A 14,936-nucleotide genomic window follows, 5' to 3' on the forward strand; every position below is an offset into this window, starting at 1 on the left:
GACATCAATACTTGTTCTGAAAAAGGTGAATACCATTTTACTGGTCTGGTAAGTTTTTCAGAAAATTATTGCTTCGTGTAGTGTTGTTTTAAAGGAGAACAAAAAGAGGAATCCCAAAGATGTTTTGCCAAGAGAAAAACCTGGGGCTTGCGGTGTCAATCTACACGCAGTACCCTCAAGACTAGTAAGCACAGATAGAGGCCTGCTACTTCTAATTCCAGTCACTGACCATCCTGGTCAGTATCTGACCATTAGGCAGGGTATTTTGTTGAAAAGAAAGCCACGGTTAGATGGATTGAAGCAATGAATGGTATCCAAAAACATGCGTTGAGGGTAAATCCTGCTGGACAGCTGAAGCATTGACCTTCATGCAAAAAACAATCCCTTAAGAAACAATCCACGGTGGCGAGAAAGAAGGTTCTGAGGGATCAAGCATTGCTTGGTGTTGTTTATCATTGATTGGTGGGTGACTCCCTCCTCTCTTTTGAGAGACAAGATTTACCCCTGACCCAAGCTGGTTTGAAGCTGACAGGTGGTATTCTTAGGATCAAAGAGAACAATATTGGATGCATTGACACTACAAAGGAAATTTCTTTTACAAGAGGCAAGCCCTGTCTCAAAATACTACACCAATGGGGCAACAATAGCCAAGCAGCTATTTTGGTCTGGACATCATTGGCCCAAAATGCCTGAGTCGCAACTCAATTTTGTGAGTTTATCCATAAAAATAATAATAAGAGACACAAACACCTAACTGGGTCTATTTACATTTGGATTTGAGTTCTTAACACCTATCACAGGGAGTGTAATAGAATTTTCTAAATAAAGACCAATAAAGCATTCATGTATTATTTAGGCTACTTTTTGTTATCTTTTTTCCCCTAGGCCTGGTTTGTATGGAAAGATTTGTCAGACAAGGTGATTTTACCGAAAAAGATGATTTCCACAAAACACCGAAATCCTTCTTTTACTTAGGTACAACGTTATGTAAATGACATATTCACTCCTCAGTTTGGAGATAATGATGTGGTAGAACTATTGATAAACATAATGAAAAAAATCTTGAAAAAAGTTTTCTCACCTCTGCATGCTGTCCAGGAGTCAAAATCTTTCTACATTCTGCACACTGCAGACATTTTGGATGCCAGTCAAAACCAATGGACTGCTTTCTTTCAGCTGAAATTACATACTCAATAACAATCAAAGCTACAACCATATTTTGTAACATTTCAAATTCACAGGGAAATAAAACACCAGAAAATGAATAAAACACCAAACTAAGATGTTTTTTTTTTTAACCAAAGAACAGACGGGTACTGTAGACACATCATCTATGCGACCTTATTAGTCCTAAAAATAACCTATCTGCAACCTTGCTTGCCCAAGACAAAAAAAAAGTATAAAGAAAATACCTTGAAAACAAGTTTCCAGGGCATAGCTTTGGGTTAAGGACTATAGTTGAATTGAAATTAGGAAGAAAAATAAAGTGTACCATTAAAATCTCCCCTGAATTTAATTTCAAAATACAGCAATTCTTTCACCACAATTACACCCCTCCCCTAATGGGACCTGAAATAGCCCTAAGTCATATACAAAATTGCTAATTTTGTGGATTTTTTATCATTTTGGTGATAATACTGACTATCAAATAGTCAGTATTGTTTACAGCAAAATTATTCAAGGTCATCACATTCTTATTAAGAAAATTTAGACAAATTTAATAAGAATTATTAATCCCACAAAAAAAATAAAACATCAAATATGAAGGATCTAAAACAAGGAATGCAGGCAGAAAGAAAAAGGAAACAAAAGCAGAAAACTGAAAAAAAACACACACTCACTTAGAAGGAAAATATAAATCAGCCACTAACTGACTTCTCACTGAAAATCAAGCAGGAGCAAAATGTCTTGCCCTAGTAAACAAAACAGCAAGCAAATCCAACTTGGGCCAGAGACATCAACAACATGTGGACATTAAATAAATAAATAAAAATAAAACCAAAAAGATTAAAAATATTTTAAATTTCTTTTAAAGACACCAAAAGAGTGATAGTTTCTAGCCAAACTCAGAAGAAGTTTTCCAGTTGGAATGACAAGCAGTTTAGGGGGGTTGAAGTCTGATTTGACTAATAGACTGAATGGAATCCAAATATTATTATAATTACAAAGATAATAAGTAGAGCAATCCGACACAAGAAATGGTGTAGTTTTAAGGGTTGCAGCTGTTTGGTTGAAGGAAAACATAAGACATACACGAAAGAATTTAAAGTGAATCTAAATCAGACAATGGCATATTCACATAACTATTTGTTTCAAGGATAATGTTCCTAGCTTTGTCATATACCCCAAAAAGTGGTATCAGAAGGAAAGAAAACATTGACATCAAGGAGGCACACTCGTGCCTCTATAAAGAGGCGACAGACGACAATGTTAAGCGATCTTCGGTTCCAGTGGTTGCAGAGGGATGGGGAGGGATGCATTTCGTAGCCCGAGCTCCAACTAAGAAACCTGCCAAATTTCATCCCCCTCCAACTTTTCCTTCATGGGGAAAATCTGGCCGAAAGTTTCGACCCGTCAACCCCAGCCCCCCTTTAACGTTGTCCGATCAGGCTGAAATTCACAAGTTAAGGTCCCCTAGGGCCCAGGAGCTTATCCGCGAAATTTCAGCTCGATCCGATAACTCCTTCCCTGTTTTCCAGAAACTACGCATAGGCACTTAAATTTCATTTTCTTTTTTTTTTCTCGACGCCTACAGATCACAGCCGACATCGGATCTGGGTGTACGAGGACTCATTCGATGCGGAATTCTCCGAGTAATTTTCCTGGAAAGTTTCGTAGGAAAATCTTAACCCCCCGAAAGTTTCGACCCCCCAGCCCCACCCCCCCTTTTAACGTTGTCTGATCGGGCTGAAATTCACAAGTTAAGGTCCCCTACGGCCCAGGAGCTTATCCGCGAAATTTCAGGTCGATCCGATAACTCCTTCCCTGTTTTCCAGAAACCACGCATTAGCTATTTAATCAACGCATTTCTCTCCATAAGAGCCCATCTTAATTTGAAATTTTTAAAAAATATTGAGAAATTATATTTACACACATGCAAGTGATTAGCTCAGTCGGTAGAGCGTGGGACTTTTAATCCTCTGGTCAAGGGTTCAAGTCCCTGACAACATCAAAATAAAAGTGTATAATTTTGATAACACCTGGGCAGCTTATCAATTGAGAGATAACAGAATATTAGCTTCTTATGAGCGAAAGAAACATTTCGGTCATTCTATCTATTTTTTTTCTATTTTATACAATGATTTAAAAGCGGGAGGGGGGCGGCAGCCCCCCAAGTTCCTCTCCTAATTCCTGTACGAGGAGTACAGGAATTATTAAATTACATCCACCATGGATTGTAGAAAAACGTACAGAAATAATATGAAAAAAACTTCGTTTTCTTAAAGAGTTAAAGAGGCTGCGTCCCAAAGTCGAACCTTAAAACGTACAGGAATTAGAAGAGGCAGTTGGGGGGCTGCCGCCACCCAAACCCCCAGCTTTTAAAGACTCTTTTGTACAGGTTTTTTGTTTTTTTGCTAACCCCCCGCTCTTGGCTTCGGAAAGGCCCTCTTTTAATTAACAAAAAATTGAAATGAATGAATAATGGAATAATTTCGAAAAATGTTAAACACAAGAGGACAGGAGAACCATTGCGCCGAAACTAGTAATTAGTAACAATGAAGTCCCCCCACAAAAAAAACCTGTACAAAAGTCTTTAAAAGCTGGGGATTTGGGGGGAGGCAGCCCCCCAACTGCCTCTTCTAATTCCTGTACGTTTTAAGGTTCGACTTTGGGACGCAGCCTCTTTAACTCTTTAAGAAAACGAAGTTTTTTTCATATTATCTATAGAGTGGGGCGACCAGTGGCACAAGAAAAATATAATCGAGTTTTTTTTAGATTTTGAGATCTCTCTATATCTTCAATTTAATTTCACTAATAATGCCTGGAAAAGAGATCCCTATCAAAAAGAATACCCAGGAACCAAATATAATGACTGCTAGGTCTACAGGGAATTCCTTGTGGAATAAATTTCCATAAGTTGGAGGCAAGTCTGAGAATTTTATGAGAAAATCAGGAAGCTTGACTTAACGACAATGTCAGGCAATTAACACCAAACTTGAAGAATTACTCTCTCTCTCTCTCTCTAAAAAAAAAAAAAAAAAAAAAAAAAAAAAAAAAAAAAAAAAAAAAAAAAAAAAAATAAAAAAAAGTCAACTTATTATGGATCTGAGGCTCTATTGTTACAGTCATACCAAGAGCACTGCCATCAGTGAAGCCAACTAGAATTTCATCACCAGTTAATGGAGATCTAAATTTGTGGGCACAGAAAGGTTCTTGGTGATATAGACAACATAAAGTTTGTTTTTAGTACATAACTACAAGAATAAAAACATTAACTTAGGTTAAAACAGGACTGGCCCTAGAACTAAACCTTGGGAGGATCCCAAACTCAGCCTGAAATGGAGAGTAATATAAAAGAGGATCCACGGAAACAAACCTTCCAGATAAATAAGAATCTAACCAAGCACTAACATTCCTTCTTATACTGTTATAAGGTATTATACTGTTATAGGCTAATGAGATAATTTAAAAAGCAGAATTTAGTGGGTCAAGGAATTAGAAGCTTTAAGGACACTCAAAAGTATAGGATCAGGAATGAGACCAGAATCAAGGACTAAAATACAGTTGGATAGTAAAACAGTTCAGTTCACATTTAGCAGTCAATGGATAAACTTGTCTGACTAATTTTGCCCTAATACAACGGTTCCTATGCTATGTTGTAGACTTATGTGAAGAATATCGTGATAACTACTTGAATTAATTGTTACAATATAATATTGGGTACAAAGGAGTGAGTTCTACGTTCGAGCTAGTTCCTGAGAAATCCGGATGTGGGTGTTAGCCGTGCCCTTTTAACGGTTTATGCAAATTGCACGCTGTAAACTAGCGTGGATAAAAAATAAGTTCTTGCACAGGTAGGTGACTTATATTATTTTGATAAAGTCAGAATGGGAAAGAAAGCCAGACCCAAACGCAACCGGACAGAAGCTGAGTTATCAGATCCGGTTATGAATTCTACTAGTAATTCGGATCCGAGTGTCAATGCGGACTGTCAGAAAACGAATGCAGAGAATATCATTAAAATTTTGGAAATGGTCGAATCTATTATTGTGGACGTGAAAGCCCTAAAGCAGAGTGTACTTGAAATTCAGAATGATTTGGGTACAATTAACAGTCGTGTTATGGTGCTAGAAAATAAAAGTAATGCAACGGACAATGAAATTGCAACAGTGGAATCGGAACTTCTAGCTCTGCAAAGTTTTTTAAAAGCCCAGTCACAGCTGATTAAGAAATGCAATGAGGAAACGAATGTGGTTGTGTCCCAGTCTCTTGTTGATGATTAAACAACAAAAAAAACAAGTTTTTTTAAATGAAAGTAAGGAGCGACATTAAAACTTAAAACGAACAGAAATTACTCCGTATATGAAAGGGGCTTTTCCTCCTCAACGCCCTGCTTTTTACGCTAAAGTTTGACTCCTCTTAACTCTACATTTTAAAACAGTAAAAAGCTTTGGTGTACAGAGCGGGGCGTTGAGGAGGAAAAGCCCCTTTCATATACGGAGTAATTTCTGTTCGTTTTAATGTCGCTCCTTACTTCCATTTAAAAAAACTATTTTTTTTAATTTCTGGACGTTTTTGAATTAATGCATTTTTTTTTATCTTGGCTCTCCGCGCATAAATAATTAAGACGAAATTTGCATATTAATTTTTTGGGGCTAAATGGCTTTTTCATAGTTTTAATCGGAAGATTTTGAAAAAAAGGGGCGAGAGAGGAGGCCTAGTTGCCCTCCAATTTTTTGATAACTTAAAAAGGCAACTATAAAATTTCAATTTTTTACGAACGTTTTCATAAGTAAAAAATATACTGAACTTATGAATTAACTTACGTAGCGAACTTCTATATTCGTATGTTTTTATGGCGTATATGAGGGGGCTCACCCCTCGTCCATACCTCGCTCTTTACACTAAAGCTTAAATTTTGTCCCAATTCCTTAAGAATGACCCCTGAATCACAAAGGCCGTAAAATAAATAGTTCAAATTACTAAAAATACTTTAGCGTAAAGAGCGAGGTACTACGAGGAGGTAAACCCCTCATATGCGTAATAATTTTTGTTCGTTTTAAGTTTTAATGCTGCTCCTCACTTTCAGTAAAAAAAAACTATTCATTGTTTTTCAATCAAAACATTTCATTGTTTTATTTTTTTATTGTTTTTTTAAATAATGCTAGAAAATCCTGCGCCCCCTCCATTGAAAGTCTCTTCCCCCATGGAAAGATCCTCCAACACCCCCTCAATTCTCCCCCAAACCAAAAAAATACCCCTGAAAACGTCTGTACACTTCCCAGTAACCATTACTATATGTAAACACAGGTCAAAGTTTGTATCTTGCAGCCCCTCCCACGGGGACTGCGGGGGAGTAAGTCGTCCTCAAAGACATAGTTATTAGGTTTTACGACTATGGTGAATAAAATGGTTATCTCAGAATTTTGATCCGGTGACTTTGGGGAAACAATGAGCGTGGGAAGGGGAATTTTTCCCACGATCAGGGGAATTTTTCCCACCCAGCGTGGAATTTTTTTGGTCGCTTAAAGAGGGCACTAGAACTTTTAATTTCCGTTAGAATGAGCCCTTTTGCGACATTATAGGACCACTGAGTCGATACGATCACCCCTGGGAAAAAAAAACAAACAAACACGCATCCGTGATTTGTCTTCTGGCAAAAAATGGAAAATTCCACATTTTTGTAGATAGGGGCTTGAAACTTCTACAATAAGGTTCTCTGATACGCTGAATCTGATGGTGTGATTCTCGTTAAGATCGTATGACTTTTAGGGGTATTTCCCCCTATTTTCTAAAATGAGGCAAATTTTCTCAGGCTCTTAATTTTGACGGGTAAGACTAATCTTGATGAAACTTATATATTTAAAATCAGCATTAAAATGCGATTCTTTTGATGCAACTATTGGCATCAAATTTCCATTTTTTTAGAGTTTTGGTTACTATTGAGCCGAGTCGCTCACAGTTCGTTACCACGAACTGTTTGAAAATCGGGACAAGTTGCAAAATTTGCTGTTTTGGGGCCTTATGATGTCTCCTTGAACGAGGCTGCATCTCGGGTTTCCGAGGTGATTGTAGCTGGTTTGTCACTCCCGACTGACAAGTTGCCACCATTCACTGTGGTTCACTATTCCAAGAATTTTGTTAAAATTAGGGTGGACAGTGTCCAGGTGCATTTCTTGATTCGAAGCAATGCGATAAAATTCAAAGGGAAAGAGTTCGGTGTTTATAAGTCTGTTTTTATTAGTGATGATGTCTCACCGCGTGTACGGGTTTTGCGTAGAGAATTACTTGGGTTACGTAAGTGTTTGGTGAATAAATGTGAGGAATGCTGGGTACCTCCTACCCAACCACCCAGCATCTCTGTTAAAAAGGACAAACCGTGTTATTAAAGTGCCTTGGTACAATGCTAAGAGTTTGTTGGATTCTTAAATTTCGTTTGCTGCTGTTAAAACTAGTGAGTGTTTATTTGTTATTGAAAAATCAGTTAAAAAAATAATAATAATAAAATAAATAAAAAATAAAACTTGCTATTTTGTCGCGATAATTATGGTTGTGTGATTATGGGAATTAGTAGCCGTTGTATTTGGTGACTTGTATATGGATTCATATTTTTTTGTTTGTTTTTATTTCCGAGATGGAAAGTGTTATTCTTTTGTTGTTTGTTATATTCTATTTTATTCTTGTTTAGTCGTTTTTTTGTTCTTTTTTTTTGTATTGTTGTGGAGATGAGGCCATATTACTTTGTTGTAAAACTGTATGAATATGGTTGATGATGATCGTGGCACCCCGGGCAACAGCCGTCTTAAAAATTTGGTAGTTTCATTTGTGGATTTTGGTAGTATGTTTATGGAGCAGCTCCACCGGAATTATGATATTGGGATTGCTGGTCAATATGTTTCTTGTAATTCAAAGTACCTATTTAAAGATGTTTGAGGTCCGGGTATAGCGGTGGTGATTCTGAAGATTTCAGAACTTTCCGTCTTAACTGCCATGGTTTGAATTCATCTTTTAATTTTTTTAAGCGAGATATGTAACCTTTCCATTTTTCAGGTTATTGGTCTCACAGAAATATGGCTAAATGAGCATAACTCCTCTTGGATATTCCAGGGTATACATTTTATCATAGGAATCATCAATTTCGACAACATGGAGGAATTGGAGCTTATATACGGAGCGATATCAAGGTTTTGATAAAAAGTGATCTAGTGCTGTATCACGAGAGGCTATTTGAGCCACATATCCTTCAGCTCAGGCTTAAGCCAAAAGATGTTTATGCTGTTGTACTATATAGCCACCATCTGGGTCTATACCGGCCTTTATGGATATTTTGGGGGAACAGCTGGATAAACTACCTACTGGTTCGCACCAATTCTTCGTGCTTTGGGACTTTAATATTGACCTTAACGATTTGAATTTGAATGCTCCTATTGACTTCCTACAGCTTTGCATGTCATATAGTTTCTTTCCCACCATTAATATTTGTACGCGTGTTACCACTTAAACGGCAAAGCTACTTGATAATATTTTGTCTAATTCTTAGAAAAAGAATTAGGGGTTATTGTTACTGATATTTCTGACCATTTTGGGATTTCGGCAAGTTTTCAAATATGTTTCCCCAGGCAGCAAGGCCCTAGACTGAAAATGAGTATGTTACTTGTGCTCAACCAGGGTAACCTAGAAAAGTTTAAACAAGACATTTCTAATGGTGATTGGAATAATGTAGTTGGATATCAAAAATGATATAAATATAAATTTTCAGAGATTTTATGATACACTGATCTCTATTTTGAGAAAAACTTATATAATGAATTGGACAAGGTCAAGGAAGAAGATACCCAAAAAGCCATGGTTGTCACCTAGTCTTCTGCGGTGCATAAATAAGAAAGACCAGTTATATAGGGATTCAATAAGGAATGAAAATTTGAAGGAAAGTTTGCACTAGAATTTATAAAAATTATAGAAATGCTCTTAATAAACTTTTGAGAAACGCAAAGAAAAAATATTTTGAGTGTAAATTTAAAGATGCTTGTGGTAACCCAGCTAAAACATGGAAAATTATTAAAAGTGTTATATATTCAACACATCCGGTTTTGCCTGATGAAGTTACTACAAGTGATGGGTTAAAATCGAATGAGCCTGATGTAATATGTAATGCCCTTTCGGAACATTTCGCAACTGTTGGGGCTCGATTTTCTCGTACTATAGTAGCTTCTGATAATGATCCTCCGCTTGAGATTTGTATGGGTACTTCTGTCGATGTATCGATGTATCTAAGACCTGTCACTCATGATGAAATTCGTAAGATTATCTTTGAGATGAAAAGTTCTTCGGCTGGGAGTGATTCCATTAACCTTCTTGTTTTAAAAACCGCGTTTCCAAGCATTTCACATGTATTTACGTCCCTTATTAATGCTTGTTTTAAGCAAGGGAAGTTCCCCAATTGTCTTAAAATCGCAAGGATAACTCCTGTGTTTAAGGGTGGTAACAAGAATGACTTGGGGAATTATAAGCCAATTTCATTATTACCTGTTGTTTTACGAGTTTTAGAAAAATGTATTAATGTTAGAATTTATGAGCATTTGGAGCGTCATAAACTTCTACATCCAAATCAGTTTGGTTTCAGGAAGGGTAGAACAACAGAAATGACGATTTCATTTATTACTATTATAATTAATATACTCTTGATAAAAAGCTTAGGGTAGCTGGTATATTTTTGGACTTAATTAAGGCGTTTGACACTGTGGACCATCGAATATCATTAAAAAATGTGAATGGATTAAGGGGTGCTACATTGGGTTTGCTTTGCAGTTATCTTCAAAATAGACGCCAGTATGTAAATTTATAAGGATTTGTTTAATTTTTATTAATGATCTGCTGCATGTTGTGAAAGCTTTGCCCAGAATTGACGACTTTGTGGACAACGGTCCGAGTAAGACCCAGGTTACTATGCCCTTATTTGCTGATGATACAACCTTGGTGTGTGTTGGCCCTACAGAACAACTGCTCATGTCAACAATAAATGCAGCAATGAGCAGGATATTTACATGGCTTAAAATAAACCTCCTAGACCTGAATATAGATAAGTAAAATTTTGTTATTTTCCCTTGATCTCCGAATTTTTACCCTTGGCTTACGGAAATGATTTCGGAGCGGGGAATTATTAAACGAACAAAGTTCACCAAATACCTCGGAATCAATGTTGATGAAACCCTATCATTTAAAGATTATGTGAAGTCAGTTTCGAAAATATTATCACGTAACTTAGGTATCATGCGCAAATTAAAACATATTATTCCCCAAATGTTCTATGATTGTTATATTTCTCCCTGATTCACCCTTACATTTTGTTTTGTTCGTCGATTTGGCTTGGTATTTTCCCTTCGATAGTTCGTCCAATCCGTGTGATCCAGAATAATGCTATCCGAGCTTTTTGTGGTGTTTGGAACCAGGAGTCTTTGAGGTCTGTGTATAGAGATTGAAATATAATGCCTACAGCTGGGTTACGTGATTTTTATACGTTGATTTTTATATACAAGTATTACAGTGAGAGCCTTCCTGATTGTTTTACGGGAATATTTTGTGAGAGGTCTGATGTTCACCACCACATTACTCGGATACGAGGTAATACTGAGGTTCCTTGATTAGTTCAAGTAGGTCTTCTTTTTCACTTATTTACAGAGCTTCAAAACTTTGGAATAAACTGAGTATAGATATCAAGGAAATAGGTAGCTTTGGCCAGTTTAAGTCTGATTTACGTGTGGAGTTGCTTGGTAGGTATACTTTTGAAACAGATTAACTAAAATAAATTTTCCATAGGTTTTTCATTGGTAATATTTATGCATTTTTTTTTGTTATTTTTGTTGTCTTAGGGTCATGCAAGGTATTGTATTGTTTATGTTTTTTTATTGTTGTTGATTTCAGTATATGGTCTCATTCTCCATTTTTCTCGTTCTCCATTTTCTTTCTTTATTTTCCTTGAATTTAGCACAGCCTCGCAAGCTTCGCTTATGTTGTGCTGTTACTTAAGAAATGTTTATTTCTAATAAAATTGTTCTACTACAAAAAAAAAAATAAAAATAAAAATTCTAGGTGGTGTAATAGAAATTTTATAGTGATTTAACTATTGAAGCAATGATAAGCTATTAAGCAAGCCTACTGCGTACCTTATCCTCCAACTCTTTTTGTTCTATGTTTCCTTGACAAAAGACGAAACTCTGCAATGTTACCAGAAAGAGTGCTGAGATGGGAAATTAAACTTGTTAGTCCAACTAGGCTTTTCTTTTGTTAGCCTAGGCTATTGGTGTTTCCTTTAGGGTACAGGGAGAATTTGTAAGCACTGTTACTCATAATCAAGGATCTAAATTCATTGTTCAAAGTTTTGTTCTCCTATCTCAACAATCTTCAAAAATTTCTCTTGAAAAAAAAGCTTCTAATCCATAATTTTACCACTTTTCTAGTTCACACAAAAAATACATCTTCCACCTTTTCTACTTCTCACAAACCTAGTGGAAAGTAGTTGAACTAGGTGAATGATACTTTCTGGAATGAATCAAAGGCCTAAAAAATACCCTGGAAACTAGGAAGCAAATCTTTACCCGTTTCTTATTTCCAAAGTTTAGAAGACTACATATATATGACAGCACTATTATAGTCTAAACATATCTAAATTCTGACAAAAATATTTCATCTTAATTTTTAGTTTTGATCTTTTTTGGTACTAATTTAGTATTTAGCCCCCTCAGAGCAGAACATTATGAGACTGTGAAACACTACTTTAAATTTTTGTAGATACTTCATAAAAGCACATTACTTCATTGTCATACCGCTAATGTGCAAATATAGTCCACTCCATGAACTTTCATAGACAGACTCTTTCTTTCCAATTGATTTAACAGCAAACAAGCAGCATCAATGGTAATGGGGAGCAGGAAATGCATAGAGTATATATGATTCAGGTTATATATTTGCACAGTAGTCTAGAAGGGGACTTATGAATATCATCTGCCTTTAGGAATAATACAGCCAAAATAGAAGTATTTCAGAATTTGTTAAAGTAGTTTTCAAAATTTTAGGTATCAGTGTATAGTTGGGGCTATTGAGAAGCAAACACATTAAAATTCTAAGAACAACTTTAAAAATCATAAAATACTGACTAATATCATTTCTAGAAGCACATAACTTTACTTTACTGCCCCTCCTAATATACACATATGACCCAAATTTTATATTTCCAATACATTTTTGTTACTTGATTGTGTTATTCTTTTGTTCAAATTGAGCTAACAGAAAAGAAAAGCAACATTGACAAAACCAAGAAATAAAAAAATGCAAGGGGGATATATAATTAAGGATGTATATTTGAATATTAGGGGGAAGAAAATTAGAGTAAAAAGAAGCAAAGTGCTTTTAGGAATAATATTAGTAAGTATTTTAGGATTTCTTAAAGTTGTTTTCAGAATTTCATGGTTCCTTCTCAACTGCCCCAACTATGTGCTGATACCATATTTTATCTCCTTTTGCAGGGGCAAGCAACTACACTAGAGACCTCTTGGGTATATATTTTGTCAAAAAAAAAAATTATTTTAAATATTGTGTTTTGTTAATTACAAAAGCAAGTAGATGAGTGATTTCCTTTAAAACGAGGCCTTAAACAGCTCTGTATGATGTTCTATTACCCTGCTAGCAACAGTGAGAAAAAAAGAACAAAAAAAAAAATCAGAAACATCAAGGCTACTCATGCAAATAAAAAGTCGTTTTTGATGTTGTTCAGGCCAGGAGACCTTAAGTTCAATTTATAAAGTTTTGATTCCAATTGTATACTCTTTTGTTTTCAAAATGGTACTTGTCTCTTATAGCCACCACACCCAAGAAGTAAAGTTAGGTCAATCCTAATGAAACACTTCTAACTTCATAATATGCAGAATAGTTGTAGCTAACACATTTTGTATGTAGACATTCTATACTTTACCCCCCACCCCACCCCTAAAGTGCAAATATGCAGCCCAAATTATATATTTTATAGCTATTCTTGCAATGTGTTTCAACTTGTGTACCTGAATTGAATCAACTGTGACAACTTTTTTTTTTTTTTTTAGAAAAACCAGTTATATGTGGAAAACACATTTGAAAAATATACATTTTGGGCTACATATCTGCACATTAGGGGGAGAGTGTAGTGGATCTGCATGCAAAATGTGTTAGCTACAGTTATTCTGCATATTATGAAGTAAGATTTGTTTTATTAGAATAAACCAAACTTCACTTCTTAGGTGTACTGGTTATAAGACATAAGTACCTTCAAAATAATTAGTTTTGGATTCCTATTGGCTGAGGTTCATCCTTTACTAGATTGCAGCTACTGCTGCAACCATGATATACATCCTCTTAATCCATCTGAGAGCTTTAAGGTCTTCCTAACCTGTAGTACTCTTGGGTTGATGACTGCCCGTCGAATCTCCACTGTTTCTTCTCCCATCCCTTGTCAAGTTGGTTTTTGAAGGACTGGAGGGAGGGAGCACTGGCAGCTAAATCTTTCAGTTGATTCCAGTGGTTTATGATTCTTCTTGAAAAGAATGATTGGCGAGTTCTTGATCAAGAGCTTGACTTTGGTAGCTTCTTGGAGTGTCCTCTCGTGTTAGTCTGGCTGGAACTGAGATTGCTGCCAAAAATTGCTGACTTTTCATTCTGCAGCTTGTAAGTAAGCATCATATTGCCGTGAAAGCGTCTGTAAACTAAAGCAGGTAGTTTGAGGCACCTGAGGCAGTCCTCATATGAAGTTGATGCAAGACTTCTTGCACATTTTGTTGCTCGTCTCTGTACATTTTTGATGAGCCTCACATCTTATTAATAAGAAGGATCAGCAAGACATATGCCAAAATTGAGATGGGATCTGACAAGAGCTCTATATAGTTTTATAAATATAGATCCCTGTCTGCTATTAATAGTCTGTATTAGCAATTCAAGACTGGAGCTTGCACAGGAAACAACATGCTGAACATGACTATGAAATTTAAACTTATCATCAAACATCAATGATGACACCAAGATCCCTTTCTTCTGCTTTACTCTTTAATTGCTCTCTTACTTTTGTGGTGGGGTTATAGATAATGTAGTTATCTCTTGGGTTATTAGGTCCAAAGTCAACTCTGAGGAACCTTGTGAAACACCTTGGCAAAGTCTAGCAACAGCAGGTTAACTGGATGTCTGTGGTCAATTAGATCTGTGATTTCCTTGTATGGTTCCAAAAGGTTTGTTTCAATTGATTTCCCTGACTGGAAGCCATGCTGCTTGGGTGACTAAGATCTTGTTGGTGGTCAAATGCCAAAGGACTGAATCATTGACTATGTGCTCAAGTATTTTGACAACTGAAGTCAGTCTAATAGGCCAACAGTTTTCAGGCTTTGAATGGTTACCTTTCTTGGAAACCGGTGTAATGTTGGCTATTTTCCAGTCTGCTGGCAGCTCTCTAGAAGTAAGTGATTGCTGGAAAATTTTCATAAGTGGTTCTGCTAGGATCGCTGTAGTTTCTTTTAATAGCCTGGGATGTAGGTTATCAGGTCCTGGCAACTTATTACTAACTAACATATGTAAACGTCTGAGAAGCTCTTTGAGCAATAGAGTGATGCTATCCATTCGTGTTTTTACAATGTATTCTGGTGAAGGAGGTAAAGGACCATTGGGTTCAGTAGTAAAAACAGAAACAAATTGCTGATTTAGTGATTTTGCAAGCTTGTTGATGTCAGTTATCTCTTCACCTTCCTCTGTTACCAGTTTCC

At 36.1% G+C, this 14,936-nt stretch overlaps 1 protein-coding gene across 1 annotated transcript in view; it reads right to left on the reverse strand.

The window, feature by feature from the left end:
• The window catches only part of LOC136031848 (ras association domain-containing protein 4-like), a 52,556-nt gene that overhangs the window by 14,301 nt on the left and 23,319 nt on the right, over positions 1–14,936 (reverse strand). The window contains exon 2 of the mRNA XM_065711706.1: positions 1,082–1,176. Within this exon, the coding sequence (XP_065567778.1) occupies positions 1,082–1,176 (95 nt within the window). The remainder of the gene's footprint in view (positions 1–1,081; positions 1,177–14,936) is intronic.

The sequence above is a fragment of the Artemia franciscana genome, chromosome 10 (assembly GCF_032884065.1).
Source record: "Artemia franciscana chromosome 10, ASM3288406v1, whole genome shotgun sequence".
Taxonomy (NCBI): Eukaryota; Metazoa; Arthropoda; class Branchiopoda; order Anostraca; family Artemiidae; genus Artemia; species Artemia franciscana.